We start from the raw sequence: 22,285 nt of genomic DNA, 5'->3' as shown, positions 1-22,285 counted from the left end.
AGTGATCAACACCTGAACAGAGGAGATGAATAGGCAAGGATCAAGAATGCCACAGCTCAGTCCCTATCCCTCTATATCCTCAATCTGCAAGCAGAAAGCAAAAATTAGGCATTTTATAGGTTCTAACAATCTCAAGCACCTTCAGGATAAGATAATTAACTTGTTTTTCTTCAGAATTCCTCCTGACTCTTTGACCTCCTACCCTTGTCCCTCCAGTAGAGCACCAGCCACATAGATCTGCTGCAGAGAGACACCACTTCTGGACTGCTGTCCATAGAGACAGCAGTTCCACGAAGCAGAGCCTTCCAGCTGAGAGCTTACATGGTAAACCTTACATAAACCTCACAGAATTTAATCTAGGCCTTCCTGGTGGTCAAATGTGCCTTCTCTTTCAAATCAAACCCACAGGCTGGGGAGACAGGTGGGGAGGAAGTCAGCTCGGCAGGGTGGTGGTAATTGTTCCCAAATAGCCACACTCTCTGCCATCAAAACCGTCCTTGTTAAAAGCCACTTAGAGCTCTGCACTTGTGGGGTCACTAATTATCATCAGTATTTGCACAAGACTGGCCATTTTACCAGCAGAGAAATGCCTGTCTTGAAATATACTAGACAAAATCATGCTGCTCAGTTGGAAATATCCTCAAAAGCGCACTGAATAAATCTTATTACTTCAGTAAAGTGAAACATTTTAGAAGACTTTTCTCTCTCTTTTTCCCTGCAGAATGAACGGGAGCAGATCATGACTACAAACGTCTGGCTGAATCAGGTAACCAAACCCACAGAGGCATGCTCTTGCAAACCACAAATGTGATTGCTTTCACTCCATCACAGTGATTGTTTTGTGCTGGTCTGGATACTCCCCTCACTACTGTACAATTCTTCTCTTAGGAGTGGATTGATTATCGTTTGTCTTGGAAGCCCTCTGACTATGAAGGAATAAATAGGCTGAGAATACCTGCAAAACACATCTGGTTGCCAGACATTGTGCTTTACAATAAGTAAGTAAAACTTCTGTAGTTTAAGCAGACAGTGAACAAAATTTAACTATGTGTCAAGAAACAAGCATCAGAACCAATAAAGTAGGTCTGATAAAATCCTAAAACATAATTTTGTAAACTTTACCCAGTATCAAATGCATCTGACTAAGGAACTGGCCTCAAAGATAATTTTAGTAAAATCAGGGCTCTGGTTAAAGAAATTCCAGCAGACCTGGAACACGTGTGCGGTGTGAGCTCTTACAACACCAGAGGATCTGTGACAAGGCTCACAATTGAGACACGAACCTTTATCAAACTAGACTATATAGATGAATTTTAAGTACAAGTGCAGCCATACGCTGCTCATGTTTGCAAGAAGACAAGACATCTGGAATTCTATAAGACTTCTTAGGGTGTGAGTTATTTTTGTCTCCTACTTCTTCTCCCTCCCCAGTCCGCTTCCACCACAGACTGCAGGACATAAATCTGTTATATGTGCCAGAACTCCGTGAGTTAATGTTCTTTTACAAAAACAAGTTATGTTCTATTTTCATAAAGTATTTTAAAAAAATCTATCGTAAGAATACATAATAAATTTGTCAAAGTTTGACACAGTTGCTTTAAAGTACTGAGAAAAATAAAAGCTTGGTGCTAGACCATACCTCAGTTCTCTCAAACAAAGAACTAACTGCCAATTTTGTTTGGTTTTTGTTTTGTTTTTAAGTCTGTAGCAAAGCCTTGAAGTGAATTATATCAAGTCTTTGACAAATAAAATAATAAAAACTTATAATATACTTTCATGATACTTTGAAAACCAATGAATTCATGAACACACAATGGTTTATGAACGTATACAGATGGGAAACCTAGGAAGTTTATATATAACTGAGTTAAGTCCCTGGAATCCTACTACTGGAAATCAGATTTGAGAAATACTTAAAACTATTGTATTAGTCACAAAATAATTCAGCCAGTGGATTAGGATGTACTCTGTCTGGTCAAATCTTGTTCTGGTAAATTGTGCCCCCGCCCTCTGCTTCTTTCTTCCTTACTCCCCAAACGATACCATTAATTGGATTGTAAGAACGGAAAGAAAGTTTTAAAAGGCTCCTTAAATGTACAGAAACAAGCTTTTAGCCTCACCATATTGGATTCTTACATTAGTAAAAAGCTTCAAATTGAAGTTTTAGATGAAGGACAACCCCCTGTAACTTTCTGCTGCTGAAGAGGCATCAGTCAGTTCAGGAAGGTGCTAAGGAAAAGACAAAGAGCATCCCATGCCCCACAGCTCTGTCCATACACAGACCATGCCAGGACTGCAGAGGGCACTGAGCACCAGCAGCCCAGACTCTGTCCCACAGCTGAGCCAGTGGCAGCCCCCAGAAGAACCTACATACTCTCAGTCCAGGAGTCTACCCAGAACATCCTATGGCATAATGGTAAATCTAACTCAGGGAGATACAGACATGTTAGAAATAAGATACAATTTCTTTACTAAAAAATAGCAATTTTATTAGCAATGAGCTAGTGACCCTTGTATGCTATAGCCACTCAGTTCTGCACCTGGCTGTTTCACTGCCTATGTGAATTGGCTACAAGGGTCTCAGGCTCAATGCCAGGCACCAGGGTTTGCAACATGAGGCCTTTCCGGAGCCAAATGTACCTCATCTGGAGACAGCTGCGCATCTGCCAAACCTTGGATATTTGTAGCACTTCACTGCTTAGAAAAAAAATCAACCTTAGCACTGAAATAGTTCTATTTTCCACCATGTCCTGTCAACAAACAAGTGATTCATTAGACTTTTTATTAACTGTCAAGGAGCACATTTCCACTCAAATAAAAGGGTGCTACTTAATTATAGTCAGTTGAACTTCATTCATTTACACTTGCAGTGAGTTTGGTCTTACATTTTTGCAGATAACATACTGTCCTTAGGTTATGTGCATTTCTTTACATAGATATTAATTAATCAAAAGGAGGGCATGTGGGATTCATAGAATCATAGAATCATAGAATGGCTAGAGTTGGAAAGGACCTTAAAGATCATCTAGTTCCAACCCCCCTGCCATGGGCAGGGACACCTCTCACTAGAGCAGGTTGCTTAAAGCCCCATCCAGCCTGGCCTTGAACACTTCCAGGGATGGGGCATCCACAACTTCCCTGGGCAACCTGTTCCAGTGCCTCACCACCCTCACTGTAAAGAATTTCTTCCTTATATCTAATCTAAATCTCTTCTCTTCCAATTTAAAACCATTGCCCCTTGTCCTGTCACCACTCTTCCTGACAAAGAGTACCTCTTCAGCTCTTCTGTAGGCTCCCTTCAGGTATTGATAGGCTGTTATAAGGTCTCCCCGGAGCCTTCTCTTCTCCAGGCTGAACAACCCCAGCTCTCTCAGTCTGTCTTCATAGGAGAGGTGCTCCATCCCTCTGATCATCTTCGTGGCCCTCCGCTGGACCCGTTCCAACAGGTCCATGTCCTTTCTGTGTTGAGGACTCCAGAGCTGGACACAGTACTCCAGGAGGGGTCTCACGAGCGCAGAGTAGAGGGGCAGAATCACCTCGCGAGAGATATCTAATCCAGACTCTTATTTGCAGTCTAACGAAGTGGCTAACCCAGTTTATAATAAAAGAAATAGACTGACAAAGAAACAAACCTTTCAGTTTCCTCATCTGTCAAGAAAGGCAGTGACTAATAGTTGTTACACTTTCCTTTGGCAGCCTGGCTGAGTTTGAAAGGTGTCTCATAGCACACTTGAGAAGATGCAGTGAATATGCTCAGAGACACTACATTTCAATAATACTTACGAGCAACTGACCACTTCACATTTCTACCTCAGGATACTTCATAGGTTAAACAGCCCTAAGTTGTTCGCCCAGAAACACTCCAGGAGAAGATACTGATAATGATCTCCTCCCTGAATTAAAGGGCCTGTCATAACATAGATACTCTCCTGGTGGAAGTTCGTCAGTTGGAGGAGACACAAAGACAAGATTATTTGTAGGCACTAAGAACTCTGTGCTTTTCTATTCTGTTTTGTAATAAGCAAACATTAACTGGAGTGACACAACAAATTATAAACCATATAATTACATTTCCTCTGCCTACCCTCTCCCTGCATTTCTAACTAACACTGCTCATCTTATTTCCTCACCCAAGTCATTTAGGAGTGTTGCTGTGTGCTCTTAGCAGTGGCTGTGCTCCAGATCAAAGGCACCTCCATTTTCATGCCGGATGATCTCATTTTTACTCAGCCTTCAGAGATGTAGTAAGCTTTAATTACTTTAACAAACATTTACAAAATACTTTGAGCTCTTTGGATGAAACAGAGATGCATATTTGTTATTTAATAATAATTTTACAATTTATTTTTTTTTAATTATTGGGCCAAATATCAACTCTCTCATTGGAAGAAATGCATACATTAATCTCCTTACCAAGTTATAGGTCCCTACAGCATAGATTTCAAAATCAAAATATTACTAAACTTGACTCTAGAAATAACTGAGGTCCACAAGACCAAAAATGTCAGAACTCTTCTGTTTTGAACTATGTTTTTCCTCTTAATGTTTTATTATCTTCTTTTTCTTTCCTCTTGTTTCATTAGTGCGGATGGCACATACGAAGTTTCGCTATACACAAATGCAATTGTAAAGAATAATGGAAGCATTCGCTGGTTGCCACCAGCCATTTACAAGAGTGCCTGCAAGATTGAAGTTAAGCATTTCCCATTTGATCAACAAAACTGCACATTAAAGTTCCGGTCTTGGACTTATGATCATACGGAAATTGACATGGTGCTTAAAACTTCCATGGCAAGCATGGACGACTTTACGCCAAGCGGAGAATGGGACATTGTAGCACTCCCAGGAAGAAGGACTGTAAATCCTTTGGACCCCAACTATGTTGATGTGACATATGACTTCATTATTAAAAGGAAACCTCTTTTTTACACCATCAATCTTATCATTCCCTGTGTGCTAATTACATCCTTAGCCATCTTGGTGTTCTACTTGCCTTCAGACTGTGGTGAAAAAATGACTTTATGCATATCTGTGTTGCTTGCCTTGACTGTGTTCTTGCTGCTGATCTCCAAAATTGTCCCTCCAACATCTCTAGATGTTCCACTGATTGGGAAGTATCTCATGTTTACAATGGTACTAGTGACCTTCTCAATAGTCACCAGTGTCTGTGTACTCAATGTCCACCACAGATCTCCCAGTACTCACACCATGCCCCCGTGGGTAAAACTGGTTTTTCTTGAAAGACTCCCAGCTTACCTGTTCATGAAGCGTCCAGAAAATAATTCTCCACGGCAAAAGCTGTGCAACTGCAAAAAGACAAAAGCAGAGAATCCTTGTATGGACCCAGCCGACTTCTACAAGAACTCTACCTACTTTTTGAATACAGCCTCTGCCAAAAAATATGATATGAAAATCACTGAGACTCTTGACAATGTCAGCAGTCATCGAGATTTTAGATTGAGAACAGGCACGAAATTTTCTCCTGAAGTCCAAGAAGCAATTGATGGAGTCAGTTTTATAGCAGAGCACATGAAAAGCGATGACAACGACCAGAGTGTAAGTGAAAATGAGAAATCATCCCCATCTTTTCAAACTTCATCTCCTGTCCTCCTCTGTAACACGCTGCTCTCCAGAAAGGCCATTTGAACTCCCTAGCTATTCTAAAGTTTTTAGAGAGATTTTAGCTATAGCTTATAAGAGAAAATATTTTTTTGCCATTAAAATAACAATGAATTGCGATTTGGTAAACGCTGATACTCTCTTGGACAGTAACATGGCTATTTCTACAAAGAGAATGTTGATTGCTCAGTAAGTCATGAAATACTCTTGTAAAAGCTGTGTTGTCACATTCAAGTAGTGTTTGTCAGTTCCAGGTCAGAAAAAGAATATTTTTCCCCACTGTATTCAGTAAGACTGTGACTCAACCCATGGCCAGGCCATGTTAACCAGAAACAACCTACCTGCAGCTCAAGCATTTATTTACCTAACTGGGCACAGAAGGAGGATTTAGTAAAATTGGTAAAATGCCTTCGCAAACACCCTCTCCGGGCTAAGATATCCGTCTGTATATGGCAAACACAATGGGTAGGATTGAAATCCTAATGCCAGCAAAGCTGACACTTCTTTCATTTGAGTTAAATCAGACTCGTTATTGGCTATGACAAGGACTTCATCCAGGATGCATTTAAGCAGTGCTGGTGCTGCCTTATTCACTTGTTCCACTCATGTGCTACTACCTAGCACACTAAAGCTGATATAAATACACTGTGAATAATGCTTGAAAAAACTCAGAGGGTTCAGAGTTTTGTTTAGACAAGCACCCATGGTTAGGAAAAATCACCTTCATACCTATCAGTGTCCTCTCCCTGACCCAGATCCCAGTCAGACTCTGGGTTCTCTGTTCCTGTTGTGCTCTTCCTCCCTCAGCCAACCAGATTAAATAAAGTCTGGTTCTGATCTTGCAGAAGTCCCTTGAGGAGCATGCCGCTGAGTAGTTCATGTTTTCTATTAACTGAAATTACTGTCAATATAAATAAAGAAGATCGGCTATTAACATTAGACATGAGCTTGTAAACATGGAAACTGACTGAACAGAAGCAGACCTCATAGAGCTGAAAAAAGTTTTCTAACAGCTCAGAAATTCTTGCAAGGAACATATTGCACACTGAAGGATCTACAAAGCTTCCACTTGATATTAAGAAAATTTTCAAGGGTATTTTATACATTAAAAATTAATTGAATGCTTTTCATGCAGGGTCCTCTGATATTACATACCACTGTTTTCTAGATTAACAATTTTAATCTCTCCTTCCTTCCTTCATTATCACGGTCTGGTAACAACTGTTCATGTACATTTGGTATAGTCTGATTTCAGAAGTGCACAATTCCCGTTAGCAGCAGTGGAAATTAAAAGTGTGCGCTGAAGGAAAAATATGTAGTGTTCTAATATAAGACATGAGATAACTGACAAGCATGGTAAAGTCATTGAGGTGAAGGTGTCCCATGTGTAACTAGAATCAATGAGAGAGGAAAAAATAATCATTCCTGAGATGCAAATGAAGACTGATACATTCCCCCTTTACAATAATAGTCACTTCAGTTGGAGAACCAAATCTAAGGCTGGTCCCATGACTTTCACAGACAACATATGCAAGACAAAAAAGGATTTTAATAAAGGCAACAGTATTAATATGCATTAAACCCCTTGATTAAGATGGCTGCTGATAAGAAAAGAACTCTGAAGCTAACCTTGTTTAATGGCAGTAAACACCATCTATTTTTGTCCACTGAGAGTAATAGCATCTGCAAACTAAAATTAATGAAAAAAAATCCTTAATTGGATTATACTGTGGGTCCTTCCGGACCTGCTTCTGCCAGGCAGCCACACTCAGTACCTGATGCATCAAAGACAGCTATGAAATATTTACAGTCTTTTTCTCCACCACCCAGACTGGTTGTAGGAGAAAAATCCCTTCCCAAACCTAAACTCAGTCTGTTTGCTGAACCTTGAGATTTGTTTCCTTTTATTTTCATTAAAAACCCCTCAGCATTAGCAAGAGGAAGAGCAAAAGAATATTACAAATTGCTAATATCTTTAATTGGCTTTTTCTTCCAGGTCATTGAAGATTGGAAGTATGTTGCCATGGTAGTGGACAGGCTGTTTCTCTGGATATTCGTCCTTGTTTGTGTCCTGGGGACTGTTGGATTATTTCTGCAGCCACTTTTTCAAAACCACAATGCTGCCATGAACCCTTAGTTGTCATTTAAAATTGTCAACACTTACATAGATGTTGGGTCTCATTCTGCTCTCAGTTCCCCTCTGTTAAATCCAAAGAGATGCCAACTGAGTTGGTCTTACATCAGATTTGGAGTAGGGAAATGGAAAGTAGAACTTGACTTATTGCAATAGCGAAAAAAAAAACAAACAAACAAACAGAAAACTGTTATTTTTACCAATGAGTTCAGTACTTCTGGTGATATCTTGGCCCTTTTTTCAATTATTTGAAGTCTGAGAAAGGTGTTACGTTACAGAGAAAGGCGTTTACTGTACAATGCGCCATCCTGGCTCACAAGGATCATTATTTTTAAAGTATTTTACATACATTGCTTCAGGAAGGACATTTTCTTTCCTTAGAATACTGCAATTTCCCTATTACAAAGAAGGTATTGCTATGACATTTATTTCCTTCAACCACATCAAACTATTTGTGTCTGATTTATAAAGAGCTTTACAGGTGGAATCACTGTTTAGCTGTCTGAGTATGATATTTAAAACTGAACTGAGAAGTGGAGACATACTTCTGAGGTAACCACCAATAGGTTTCTCACCTTGCCATCTCTGCTAGCTGATTGCTCAACAGAGGCCAAATTACCATATTATAAAAAAACATTTATATACTCTGTTCAATGGTGAAATATAAATAAAATGCAGTTTTCCTTTATATAGATTTAGTCCTGAAATGTTCCTGCAACTTCCACAGCTCATGCAACTGGGGTTCATATACAGTCTCATGAATCTAAGAGCAGAGGAAAGCATTTCAAGAAGACAACTGTGAAATGCAGCAAGAATAAAGGGAAGACACCTGAGAACAGACCTGCATATTTTGCTAGGGAGATTTTAATGCAGATTTAAGTACAATCCTCAACAAATTAGCTATGAAAGCATGTAATGCATGTACAGTCTTAAAGTCTTTGGCAAAGGACAGATCAAAGCCCTACACACTCGTCACAGGACAATCCCACCACACTTTGTTCCAGGTAACTTGTAATCTGCAAAGAGAGAAGTGGGCTCCTGGTATTTTTCAAACTAAACCAATCTCAGCTTTAATTTGGGGTGTTGTCAGGCTACATGACAAATTTACCACCACTGACAGGCATAACTAGCGACTGGTGAACAAACTGTTGAAATCCACTACTATTTGTGAAGAAGACCTTAGGCTCACCTGTCCTAGGGAAGGATTAGCTGACACCTAAACCGGTGTTCTTCAACAAGCCACAGACAAAGTCACCTGCAGCTATATTTGCCCTCATCAGAGCTAAACTCCATCCCTACCTAGATCACAATTTCCAGGCAGCTACAGATAACTGCAGAGATTTAGACATGCCACTACAACTACACCAGCACCTTTCCAACCATTCAGAGCAGCTCTGGGACCTTTGCCAATTCCTGTGTTCACTCCCTCCCTGTCCATGCCCTGAACTCCCCAGCACTGCTGCCACACACACCCCTACCACACATCCCCACCCCTGATGACTGGACGGGCTCCCCCAGGGGCCTGTGTGCGGCAGCCTAGGAAAGACGCAATGAAAAAGTATGGGAAGTGAGGTGGGTGAGGCTACATGAGCAGCAGCAGCATCTCCCTTAGGTCGTACACTAGAAGAAGGAATGGTTTTAACACCATCATCCTCCCTTCCATTCCCCTTCCTCTATGTGCTGTAACTGTGTCCATTGCTGAAGTCAAGGCAGGAAGGTGCAGGATGACTGTTGGACAGCCCTACTAATGCAGGTGTGCCCTGTAGCCATAGAAGCTGCCACATCCTCCTCTCCCAGTAGGTAGCAATGCTGTAGTCATCTCCGCAAACATTTATCATTCTGGACATTTCCCACGGTGACTGGTGAGTGGTGTAAAGTTTAAATGGGTCAAACCTGCTTTCCCCGCCTCAATTGTCTTCTGCTTCTCAAACCCAGACAGCAGAGCTATTTCTCTGCAGGCAACTGAAACAACAGCTGTGAGATAAGATGGGGCACAGACCGTCCCATGGGAGCGGAAGGGGACCTTCACCCATGCAGGGAGATGCTCATCTATGTTAGGTTATGTGCCAGGAGCTGACATGGCACACAACATGACAAGCTCATGTGCACACACTGCCCCAGCTGCTAAGCAGCTTTTTCTGCTTAGAGAGAAGCCAGAGGGAAGCCAGAGCAGCTGCCAGCACTGTGCAGACAGGTGAAGCCCCCTATAAATCCCATAATAACCCTGAAGAGTGAATCTGAAAGAGGGAGCACAGACGTCAGCACAGACTTAAATGCTCTCGTGAGCTACTACACACTCCTGCAGGGCAAAAGGGAGAGGGACTCACCCAGCCAAGCAATCAAGGATGCAGCAAGTCAGCTGCAGACCTTGTAGTCCACCCAGCTGACACTGGACCTGTGGAGAGCAGAGACCCCTCTTTCTGCTGCTTTCCCCCAGCACCAACAGCATTTTTGGCTCTGTCCTGCCCTCACCCTCCTACCAATCATTACTCCTCTGGGAGTAATAACCCTGAGCCCTTCTTCTTATTATCCTTTTGCTCACTGCCTGAATGCAACTGAAATGAGGCTTCCAGTACTCCCATCTCATAGCTGGCCTTATCTTTATGAGCAGTAATGACTGATAACGCTTGGTTCCCTCTCTCTCAGCCTTCAGCTGAATTATCCCCGGCACAGGCTAGAGTTTTAGAAAGGATCTGGCAGCTCAGCTAGCAGCTAGCACAGAGCACCGGCAGACGGAGGCCTCAGACTTGACAAACCCAGAAAAAGCTTTCAAAAGGCACATCCCTGGCCCCAGGGAGTTCCCTGCAGAACTAGAGCTCCTCATTCAAGAAATGGTGGGCTCTGGTGCTTTCCGTACACTGTGGCCACCTTATTACTTTTTCAATCATGAGTGAAGCAATATATCTTCCCTAGTTACGTTCTTGAAAACCACCACTGTATTTTTTTAGTTTCCAGAAATAATTCAATCCATAGTGAATTTCAGAACAGAAAATTTTACCCGAAGTCCTAAAATTTTGAAAAATCTGATCTCCTAAAACAGTAGTTTCAAAATGGGAAATGTTATTTTTGCCTAACCCTCAGCAGCTCCACTTACATAATACATAGAACTGTTTCCAGTTTAACTTGTCAAAGAATTTTAGGGTTTTTCTGCTTTGATTTTTTTTTTGAAAAATTTCAAAAATAAAATATTTTAGAGAAAATTAAAATTATTATATTAAAAATGACAAAAAATTACATTTAAAATGTCACCTTACAGGCTAACAAGAATATGATAAGGCCCTAGTTGATCAAAACCACCCACTTCAACATTTCTACTTTTTGTGGTTTTTTACAGCAATGTTTTTCATTAAAAAAAAAGAAGAAAAGTGGTCATTCAAAATGTATTTTTCACTAATACTGATTTTCAATGGCAGTGTGCAACCAGCCTTTGCTTCCCTGCTAGTGAGGAAAAGCCTCCGTTGGCTCCCTCCCCATTCTCTACCATTACAAAACTCTTTCACCCTGACCAATCCTGTCTTCCATCAGAAGACATAGAAGTGCAAACACCACCACACACATGCATGTAGCATCTGCCTCCAGGTGAGTTTATTTGGGACTGTTTCAGCTCCCTTGCAGCCACAGCAAACTGGAAAGACCAGCAGTGCTTGCTTTTTATAGAAGGAACATCAGTACCCCAGACAAAGGTGGGAAATATTCTTTTCCCTCATCACCCGAGTTAAGATTTGATTTTAACAAATCTTAACAAAGCAAAACACCACTAAAATTGGTACGTTCATTAAAAAGCAAAGGCTACGTAGTTTGTTACTGCAGACCTTCTTGGGTAGATAGCTTCCCCCTACCCACACAAATTCTTCTTCTATGTAGTTCTGCAATGCAGTCATGGTGATGTGTCCTTATCACACCACTCTCCTTAGTCATAAAAAAGTCCTGAGCTGATTTCTCCAGGTGCTCCAGCATATGATGTTAGAAACAAAGTATTTGTGCATACAAACACCACTGAAAATTCCAGTAACTAGGCAAATTAAAGCTAAAATACCTGTATCTCTTGATGTAATGGCTCTTTGCTGCCTCTGCAGATCAGATGTTTCCAAATTATTCAGGCTTAAGCACTGACTTTTGGGGAACACGGGTTATGACCTGATCTTTGAAGCTTTAGCTCGTTTCTAGTTGGGACCAAAAAGAAACAAACAAAAATCTCAGTTACAATGCTGCTTATACACGGAAACCAAGGCAAAAAGGGAAAACATCTAGTCTTAATGCAAGGCAAAAAAATGTAGCCACAAAGGGTTAAGCTTTTCCAGAGAATTTGACCAAGCAGTCGAGTTCTCTGGAAAAAAAAAAGAAATAAAATCAAATGGACAGTAAAGCCTATTTCCTCCAAGTTAATAGAATTACAGAAATTATCATAAGAGCTTGTGTCTGGGGATGGAGTGAATGATGCTCCGAGACACAGGGCAAACAGGATAAACAAGCTCTGTGCCAAGAGTGGCTGAGCTGAACCCGGTCTGATGCTCCTTCTCCCAGTGCTACCTCTTAACACAGTGCCAAATGGGGTCAGTTTATCCTTCCCTAATGGCAGGAAAGCACCTATTGGGTGCAGCCTCCTGTCCCACAGAGCTTCCCTCTCATCATTTCCAAAAACGAGGGTGGAATCCCACATTTTTCTCTCCCCCTCTCCTCCCTTGGCACAGACTGCCCAGACGTGCACAACAACCACTGCATGCACGAGCCTTGGATCCCCTGGTCGTTCAAGGAGGATCAAGAAGTGACGCAGAAGTTAACAAGGAAGCTGATGGGTACCTGAGGAATAAGCCACTTTGCAAAGCATGATTTTATGATTGAACTTCAAACACAACTCCCCATTCTCTCCCATCTTCTGAATAATAAGATTTTGTGGAATTAACCTGGAATCCTGTGCTCTTTATTCCACTTCCCAAATGTCACCTTTCTAATATCCATGAAAGCAGGAACAGCCCAAAGACAGTTATTCTCACGAGCTTTGGTCAAGTTTGGTCTCCAGCTCAAACCCCGGCTCTTGCCGGATCCCAGCTGCTATGTATACAACTCTGGGCTTAGATCCTGGCAACAGTTGTACGTGCCTCTAATTACTCCCGGGAACAGCACATCCTTTTTATACACTCAAGCACCTAGCACATGCGCTCGCAAGATGAGACACAGGCAGGAAAAAATCCTCAACATTTACAGCATAATTGGAAATTCAAGTCCCATGATCTCAGTTCACTGCTAAATCAAGCATCCCTAATGTCAATATCCATTTCAGCACAATTCAATTATAAGATTTTTATTAATTAAACTTCTCCTAGAAGCTTGGCATGGGCTTCTGATAGAGACAGATCCTGTATAGCAGCTGACTGGAAAAATCTTTAGCATTGTCAGATTACTGGGCACATTTATGTACCAGTTTAAGGACTCTTGCCTCTTATCCTTGCCAGAAGACTGCTCTTTGCCTACAATAACATCTGTTTTGCCTGCCATTTATTTGCTGTTTCGTGTGCTCTGACAGCCTGGGTAGCTAGAAAGGGGGCAGCACAGCAAACCTAATGGGAGCTCACTGCGCAGAACTGCGTTCAGGGTCCTGCCGTCTGCTGCTTCCAGGCATTTCACGCATCGGAGGAGCGGAGCTCTCTCTACTTCCCATGCTCATACAATCCTGGCAGCTAAGCTCATCTTCAACAGCCTCTGTCGACAGGCAGTAATTCATAACACCATGGAGAGCACGCACGTTCTCCTTCTAACTGCTGCTTTTTGCTTTCTCTGTCAAGGTGAGTGATCCTTAATTTGTTTATTCTTTGTTGGTCAAGGGTGTGGGGGGGGGGTGGTTTGAAAAGGTGAACAGGAGATGGCTTTGGTGGAAATTATTTTTGAGAAGTGCTGAAGCTCACTCCAAACTAATGGATAAACATACAGAATCCCAGTACAGCTCTTTTGGTTGCACAGTTTGTTGTTGGGGGTGGTTTTTTTTATTTTCTCCTTGTAAAATAATTAAGCAGTCCTGATTCAAGATGCCAAACAGGACACACAAAGCCATTTTAACATTAAGAAGAGAAAGCACCTTACGTGTAAAGGTGTGGATTTACATATTGTAAAGAAGACCACAAGAAAGTGACAATATTAAACAGCTTTGAGTATGTGGTGCAAACAGTGCAACTTCTCTCTGCAGATATGGGAAGCACCAAACATTTAAATAAAAAAACCCCAACATTAATGTACTTCTCTTGATACGGCACATGCTTCATTTAATTAGAGTGCTGGTGATACGAAAAAGGCTACCAATTTGGGATTGACTATAATAGAGTCGTTAAGATCTACCTCTAAAATTATTTCCCTAAAAGATCTGGGAGGATTTATTCCAGGAAATCTTGATCTGAGAGATATGAGACATCAATAAATAATAAGGGCAAGGCTAGCAGTTAAAAAGTGTGAAAGAAAAGGTTCGTTTTTCAGTTAGCAAGTTGGCTTGAATGATTTCACTAATCTGAAAATAAAATTGTCCCTCAAGTGAACAGGAGAAAGGGAAGAGAGAAAAAAAAAAATAGAGGTTTTAGCTGAAAACAGTTTCACACGAGGGGGACCCTCTTGTCCTAGGGAGAGGGGAAGCTCTTAGAAAGATCAGAAAGTAACACCTGCTTTGTGAAACACAGATCAGCCACCTGCAGATACTTCTGCCTCACATCTCTTTCTCTACTGTCTGGAAAAAAATAAACATGTCCTTGCAAATATCTGTAAATGCATATTTGTGTTTCAAAGGAACTGCAGAGTATGTTCAACAGACTTCAGTTCTATGCCTTTGCAGAATTCACATAGTGTCATCCATAAATAACAAAACAGGTCTAATTTTGTTTTTCATTTGGAGTGCTTGAGGATGTGCTGTCCAGAAGACAGTTTAAGAGAGTCCCTAAAAATATAAGGTCATTGGCTTTTAAATAGTGTCCAGCTGTCAGGATGGCTATTGCCTACCTAGTTAGCTCCAAGAGTAAAAACGTAGTGTGAAATACAGGCTCTCACACCTCATCCCGAAACAGCTGAGAAACCTTGTTGCTTAAGAATTTCAGCTTGCAACTTTTCTCTTGGCCACAAGGCACCATGAACAGCAGTTATCAGTGGCAAAATGGACAACAGGAAAAGATTCTAAATAAAAATTATTTAGAATAATAAATGGGTACTTAGCACAATATTTTGAATGTGCTGGAAAGTCTTTGAATATAATGGTTAATCAGTTTTTAAACCCTTTTTTTTATATTTTAACAAGCAGGCTGTTATCATCGCTATAATCACACAATCATGACTCAGGCTATAAAGCCAAGTTCTCACTTCCTGGGAATCTTCCTGCTGCAAAATGCCCCGACAGCTTACCAGTGGCCTAGTCTGCCAGGTTACACTTTTCCCTTCCTCTGCTCCACACCCCTGCAGCTTCGGCAGGTCAAGGGGACTAGGCCTTTGAGGGCAAAGTGCTTTTGCACCTCCAGTTCTTCAGTAACTCCCTGAAACTAATTTTTGAACCCACTTACAGAGATGTATGCGAGACAAACTCTGTCGTAGTGTTACCTTTCATTGCCTTTCTTCTCCCAGCCTAAGCCAATGCCAATCACGACACGCTATTACCCACTTGGGCGAGGCTTGGCCTCTCCCCACACATCTCAGGGATGCCAAGCAGCTAATACACAGCCAGACAGGTACCAACAGAAGCACCGATCCCCGCTCTGGTACCCAGATGGGGTGCTGCCACCTCAGAGGCCGCTCACCCCGCTGTGCCCTCCTGCAGGCTGTGGCGGCTCTGAGGCTGAGCATCGGCTCTATGCAGCCCTCTTTGAGAGCTACAACCAGTTCGTCCGCCCCGTCAAGAACGTCTCAGACCCCGTCATCATCCAGTTCGAGGTGTCCATGTCCCAGCTGGTGAAGGTGGTGAGTACCCACCCTGACGATGGGGCGCCCGTGGCGACGGGAGGGCCCGAGCTGGTCCAAACACCCCTCTCTTTTCCAGGATGAAGTCAACCAGATAATGGAAACAAACTTGTGGCTGAAGCACGTAAGTAGAGCTCACTGACAACGCACACCGACTCACCTCCTCCCCAGCGCGGGAAGAGCTGTCCGCGGGCTCCCGGGAGCAGCGGGCTCGCCAGGCCGCCCTCCCTCGGGGCAGAGCCGCGGCCTCGGGAGGCGCCACGGGCCAGGCCCCGGGGCTCCATCGACGGCCGCCCCCCTCAGGGTCGCTCTGCCCGGCGCGCTGCTGCCCCCCAGCGGCGACGGGACGCCTGAGCGGCCCGACCCCCGCCGCAAGTCAGCGTCGCGACCCCCGCCCTAGGGCAGCTCCCTGGGAACCGAGAGGCCGGGGACACCGCCATCACCACCGACCCTTCTGCCTCACCCACTGCGGGTGCTGCAGCATTTAAATACGGGCCTGGCTCGGGGCGTTAAACTCAGGTTATGGGTCGTCAGCTGCAGCCCTAACCCTCGCACGATGCATATAGCCACTAAACGCTGTATTTTTGCTCACAAGACTCCCAAAGATGCTGCCTTGGCGGACACTGACGCACAGAGGAAGCAGCTCAGACCAGAGGCTCCACACAGCATCTCTTTGTGCTGTCACTTCTCGGAAAGTGAGAGCAAACCAAAAATGCTGACTTCACTTAAAAGGGTCTTTATGCGTTAAAAACGCAATTACTCCCTGTTGCAGTCAGCTTAATAACCAACTTAATTCCTGGCTTCAGCTTAATATTCCACTTTGTTAAACTGGGGTTCAACGAGCCCTAGTGACCAAGGCTGTGACTCAACCGAGCAATGACACCCTGCAGCTCTTTCTAACCCACCATCACACCCCGCACCAGAGCCTCCTCTCAATTTGTTTTCACCATCTCACAGACATCTGACTTTTTGAGACCTAAATTAGCTGATTAAATTCTAACATGCTGTGGCAAGAGAGTGTCTTATTCCTTCTTTCACCTCGTTGCAGTTACTGAGTAGACATTCCTGGGACATGGGGTCACACATGTCTAAGCCGTACCTAGACCAACAATCTCCACGTGAATAAACACCAGACATACATGCTTGTTAAGGAAATATCTAATCATTGATAGTACCCAAAATAAAACAAAGTGATACGGTAGCATTTGGTTTGAGTCTAGTCCACTGAATTTCGATTTCTTCACAAGCCTAACATAGACTCATTTCTTCCATGATCAGATCTGGAACGATTACAAGCTTCGGTGGAATCCAGCAGACTATGGAGGTGCTGAATTCATCCGAGTACCATCTGGCCAGATCTGGAAGCCAGATATTGTTTTATATAACAAGTAAGACTCTTGCGTATTTATCTTCTTAACTCGGGAAGAAGGAGGGTGATGTTACTAGTTTAAAAAAAAAAAAAAAATCAGCAGCAGGTTCACTGAATTAACTGAAAAAAGCCTGCTTTTCAACACACCCGTGTCCCACACCTCCCTATTGCTGTACTCTCCTCCATGGCATCTACATCAGCAGCACTGGGCAGCAGCCAGCTCCCCACCTGGAGCTGCGAGTGAGCAGCCCCAAGTGAACTTTGCTCTTCCCCTGCGCAAGCCCCTGCTTTTACTATTATTTTTACCACTGTCTACAAGGAAGGTGGCAAGAAATTCCCTTAGACTGAAGAGTTCTCGTCTGTGAGTCAGACCTTTACCTGAAAAAACCTGCAAATTCTAGCTTTTTAGCAGTTAAACTGTCAATTTGACACATTTTACAATAATAGTGTTGACATAAAAAAGCCACAGGTAAAGTTTACTTTGGATGTCGGTTTCTGAGACTGTGAGAAGCCAAACAATAACTAAAGGTATCCCTCTGCTCTGTAGGGAAGTAGCTCCAGTGAAATGGAGTTAGATACTCCAGATTTAGGAGTAACCAAAACTTAGGTCTATGGAACAACAGCGATGATGCTCCTTTTCTAACTGTGGCCCTAAAACTTTAAATTACCTTTTTAGTTTTTTCATATAAACAACTGAAAATTGTCACGTGGATCTTATCTATCTTTTATACTTAACAAAACCCTCACCAAATACACTTCTTATGCAGACACACCCCAACCCTAATCCCTCTTTCCATAGCCGCTACCTGCACTGTTCACAGATGAGGTGGAAACACCAGTACTGCGGGTATCCTCCTATCAGCCCCTGGGTTCTGAGGTGCTTCATCTAGAACAGAATAAAACAGTTCAGTTGGAAGGGACCTACAACAATCACCTAGTGGGACTGCCATTTGCAATCTCCTATTTGCTGTTTTGAATATTGATTGCACTGAGCCATGTTATTATAAGGCAGAATATTTCCTTTCATATCCTCCATAAATAAATTTATACAGCTGTTTATTTCAGTTTAACTATGCAAATTTACGACAAGATGCTGACTCAGTCCTGCACATGCAATTCAGCTCCATATCAACAAGTAATTGTTGACTTTCCCCAAACAGATTAAAGAGTTAATGTATACGATCTGAATGTATGAAGCTACCTGGAGTAGTTGCATTCTGATTTTTGTTATTTTTATTTGCTTTACAGTGCAGTTGGGGACTTCCAGGTTGATGACAAGACAAAGGCCCTATTAAAATATACGGGTGATGTGACCTGGATACCTCCAGCTATCTTTAAAAGCTCATGTAAAATAGACGTAACCTACTTTCCATTTGACTATCAGAACTGCACCATGAAGTTCGGTTCCTGGTCTTACGATAAAGCCAAAATTGACTTAGTTTTAATTGGCTCTACAATGAACCTGAAAGATTACTGGGAGAGTGGAGAATGGGTTATTATTAAAGCTCCTGGGTACAAACATGACATCAAATACAATTGCTGTGAAGAGATTTATCCAGACATCACATATTCTCTTTACATCAGGCGTTTACCTTTATTTTACACTATCAATATGATTATTCCATGTCTGCTGATTTCTTTTCTGACTGTATTAGTTTTCTATTTGCCTTCAGACTGTGGTGAGAAGGTGACGCTCTGCATATCAGTCCTTCTATCTTTAACAGTGTTCCTCCTTGTTATCACAGAAACCATACCTTCTACTTCCCTGGTAATTCCACTTATTGGGGAATACCTCCTTTTCACCATGATATTCGTAACTCTATCTATTGTCATTACGGTGTTTGTACTTAACGTGCACTACAGAACACCCAAGACACACACAATGCCTGCGTGGGTGAGAACCATTTTCTTGAACTTACTTCCCAGGATCATGTTTATGACAAGGCCTGCCAGCGATGAAGAGAATAATCAGAAGCCAAAACCCTTTTTCACTTCTGAGTTTTCAAACTTAAATTGCTTCAACAGTTCAGAAACCAAATGCTGCAAAGATGGCTTTGTATGTCACGATGTGGCGTGCAGCTGTTGTCAGTATCAGCGAATGAAGTTCTCGGATTTCAGTGGCAACCTTACAAGAAGTTCAAGCTCTGAATCTGTAGATCCTCTGTTTTCATTTTCAGTTCTGTCACCAGAAATGAGAGATGCTATTGAAAGCGTTAAATACATTGCAGAAAATATGAAAATGCAGAATGAAGCAAAAGAGGTAAGAACATATTTTACTATTACACAAACTGCAGGTAGCATGTGCCATTAGTGTGTCTTGTAAGAAAAAAAAACATCTCAAAAAAACCCCACACCCCTCAAAAAAAGTAAAGAAAAAAAGGAGAACACAACACAGACCATTATTTTATCCAAGTAAATTACCCAAGCTGTATTACGAACATGTGCAATTTTGAATGTAGGCAATTCTGGGGAGCAGCTTTGTTGCACAACATTGTCTTTATTGACAACACATACGCTGAGTGAAGCAAGTTAAGGCAACCAGTGCCAGGGAAACATACCTGAGTAGCCGTCCTACAGGATTCGGAGTGAGGATACTCCAAGTTATAACCTTAATATTGGAATTTGCTGACTCTATGCTTTTAGAGTCTCCCTCCCACAGTTTACTGTCAATAACAAAGAGCATAAGAATGAACAGCCTTCACAGTGATGAGATTGCTTATTCCGCTGCTGCAAAGTGCTGTAGCTGAATAAGACAACTGCTGCAAGATGGGGTCCATCACCTTTCATAAAACTGCATCTTGATGCAATAAAAAAAAATAAAGTTTTCTTTTTATCATGTTCCTCAAACATACTAAGAGCAGTAGCCACACCACCACAATCATAACTGAATTTAAATCCTCTGGGGATGGTATTTAAAGTTCTGGTTTCAGCATAAACAAAGTAACTTCATTCTAATTTTATTTAGAATTAGTTGGTATAGAAAATCTGGGGTTGTTTCGTGTTTTTTTTTAAGTCTGCCTTAACAAACAAGCTGTAAGTTAAAAAATGCAAAATGTCAAAAACAACAAATGCATTATTCACTTATATGCATGACAACAATCAAATTTGAGTACTACATAAAAACACACCAAATAATTGTATACCAATTAACCTTTGTCTTTGTACATACTGCCTGAAGACTAGTAGGAGAGTCTGTTTCCTGGACAAAGCTGGTCACTTAAGAATGTAAAGCTTTTCACTTTCATTTTTAGCACACAGAAGAGAAATTGTATCTCATGAAGTCCAGTGTCTCAGTGAATGACTTTTTGTATTTGAGGAAGTAGCTTTTGGCTTTGCCACAAATAGCATTTTCAAATAAAGCTTCTTCAAGATGAATTAATGTGTCAATGAAAACAGAGATATGCAAGTTGTGCATATATGAAAGACATATGGAAAAAAACTGTGCTTCCTATATAAAATGGTACTAATTGCTAATGCAAGTTACTCATCTAATAAACATGCCTACTTGCTATTCATTTATTTTTCAGATTCAGGATGACTGGAAATACGTTGCCATGGTAATCGATCGTATTTTTCTATGGGTTTTCATCCTGGTATGTATTCTAGGAACAGCAGGATTGTTTCTACAACCTTTGATGGCTGGAGATGAAATGTAAAGATTAAATAGTAAGCTGTGAAATCAAATAAAACTTTTGCCAACCAACTCTGCACCCCCACCCCAGCACCTGCTCTCTCTTCTGTGTGTAGTAAAATAAGAATCTCTCTCAGCCTCAAGTGTGCTTGACCAAGGCTTTGTTAAAAATGTGAAAATGTGGAAAAAAAAATAGTATTTTGAACCTTTATGACAGCTAATTTCAAAGTAATATGAGCTATGCTTGACAGCTACTTTTTGCAATGGCTGGAAAAGATGCAGGTAGTACATTAAACTTTATAGGAATGGTTTAAGAAGGGGTTGATAAAGAAACTGAAGATTACATTAATATTCGGAAAGACAAGACAGATTGAATACTTTGAGCTACTAGATCCACGAGTCTGGTGTGAAGTCTCTCCAGATCGTGACAGGATCTTCCGGGAATACGTTCATTCTGAGCTCAATGAATGCCCTCATGAGGATGAAATGTTTAGGAAACACATACCAAATTGCTAGAATTGCAATGCAGACATTGCCACCTGGTGTATAAACTGACTCAAACAGTGGGAGGAAAGGACCATGGGCAGGTTTCTCACAAAAAGAAAACAAATAGGTAAGTAATAGATGATTATAATAAAGCAACCATAATGTAAACTCCGTGCATCCCAATATCCCAATGTATGAGAAGACTGTCAGAAAAAACAAGCTATTCAAACCTCATAATGTTTAAAACTGTGTACAAGTAAGACACAAACTAAGATGCAGTCTGCAGGTTACGCAAAGGATCAAAATACTTTGGTAGGATAGCTGGATACAGAAGCATCCTGTTACAGTGATTGTTTTATGGCAGGGGAAGGCACGTAGATACAAAATAGTCCTGTCAAGTACGCTAAAACTGCTTCTTAGGCATACTTTATTTTTTTTTAATCAGTAACTGCAGATAATTTAAGAGCATGAATAAAGAATGCAACAAAATACTGTAATGAGAAAGTATTTTGTAAAAATATAAACTGTTCTCTCTGTACCAAACTGGAAACTGTTTCGAAATACAGTGTATCAAGTCATGTAATGTTTAAGAAAATAAAGAGAATCAAGCTGTTCAAAATTGTGTGCTTTTTTTCCCGTTTATTTTGGCCGAGTGACAAAAACCTATATAAAGTAGCATAAGCTACAGTTCAACACATTCAGAAACAAGTTACATAAGAAAGGTCCATGCTTCTGCACCTATTAAAATTATTTTGTTTCAGACACAGCTGACGATAAGCCGAAGACCCCAAGGATTCTAGCATCAGTTATCTGTATTTATCACGATCAGATTGTAGAAATGACTAAAATGCATTTGCAAAAAATGTGAGTTACTAGTATAAGGAGTGGGATTCCATTGGCCAATATGCTGCCAATCACCTTACGATGGGCAGTCTACAGACATCATTTAACAAGGGGAAAGAGATGAGCTAATCTGTATTTTTACTTACTTTGCTCTCTGCTCAGGTAAGAGTAAACTTCAATAACTCAAACCCAAGGAGAACTATAAAAAGAAATTTTGCATTTGAAGAGGAAATAAGATATCTAAAGTATATCTGCAGCTTCCACACAGATAAAGTCACTG

The 22,285-nt window shown here is 41.5% G+C and overlaps 2 protein-coding genes across 2 annotated transcripts in view; both read left to right on the top strand.

Annotated features, from left to right (window-relative positions):
• CHRNB4 (cholinergic receptor nicotinic beta 4 subunit) overlaps positions 1–7,756 on the top strand; it is a 13,000-nt gene extending 5,244 nt beyond the window's left edge. The window contains 4 exon segments of the mRNA XM_074156647.1: positions 722–766; positions 889–998; positions 4,584–5,556; positions 7,616–7,756. Of these exon segments, the coding sequence (XP_074012748.1) occupies positions 722–766; positions 889–998; positions 4,584–5,556; positions 7,616–7,756 (1,269 nt within the window).
• Positions 7,757–13,424: 5,668 nt separating this feature from the next.
• On the top strand, positions 13,425–20,701 carry CHRNA3 (cholinergic receptor nicotinic alpha 3 subunit). The gene is made up of 6 exons (XM_074156747.1): positions 13,425–13,536; positions 15,537–15,676; positions 15,756–15,800; positions 16,955–17,064; positions 18,294–19,305; positions 20,573–20,701. The coding sequence occupies exons 1-6, from the start codon at positions 13,482–13,484 to the stop codon at positions 20,699–20,701; spliced, it is 1,491 nt and encodes a 496-aa protein (XP_074012848.1). The 5' UTR covers positions 13,425–13,481.
• Positions 20,702–22,285: the final 1,584 nt, after the last annotated feature.

This window comes from Numenius arquata, chromosome 11 (genome assembly GCF_964106895.1).
Source record: "Numenius arquata chromosome 11, bNumArq3.hap1.1, whole genome shotgun sequence".
Lineage (NCBI taxonomy): Eukaryota > Metazoa > Chordata > Aves > Charadriiformes > Scolopacidae > Numenius > Numenius arquata.
This window is presented reverse-complemented; position numbering and strand designations above follow the sequence as displayed.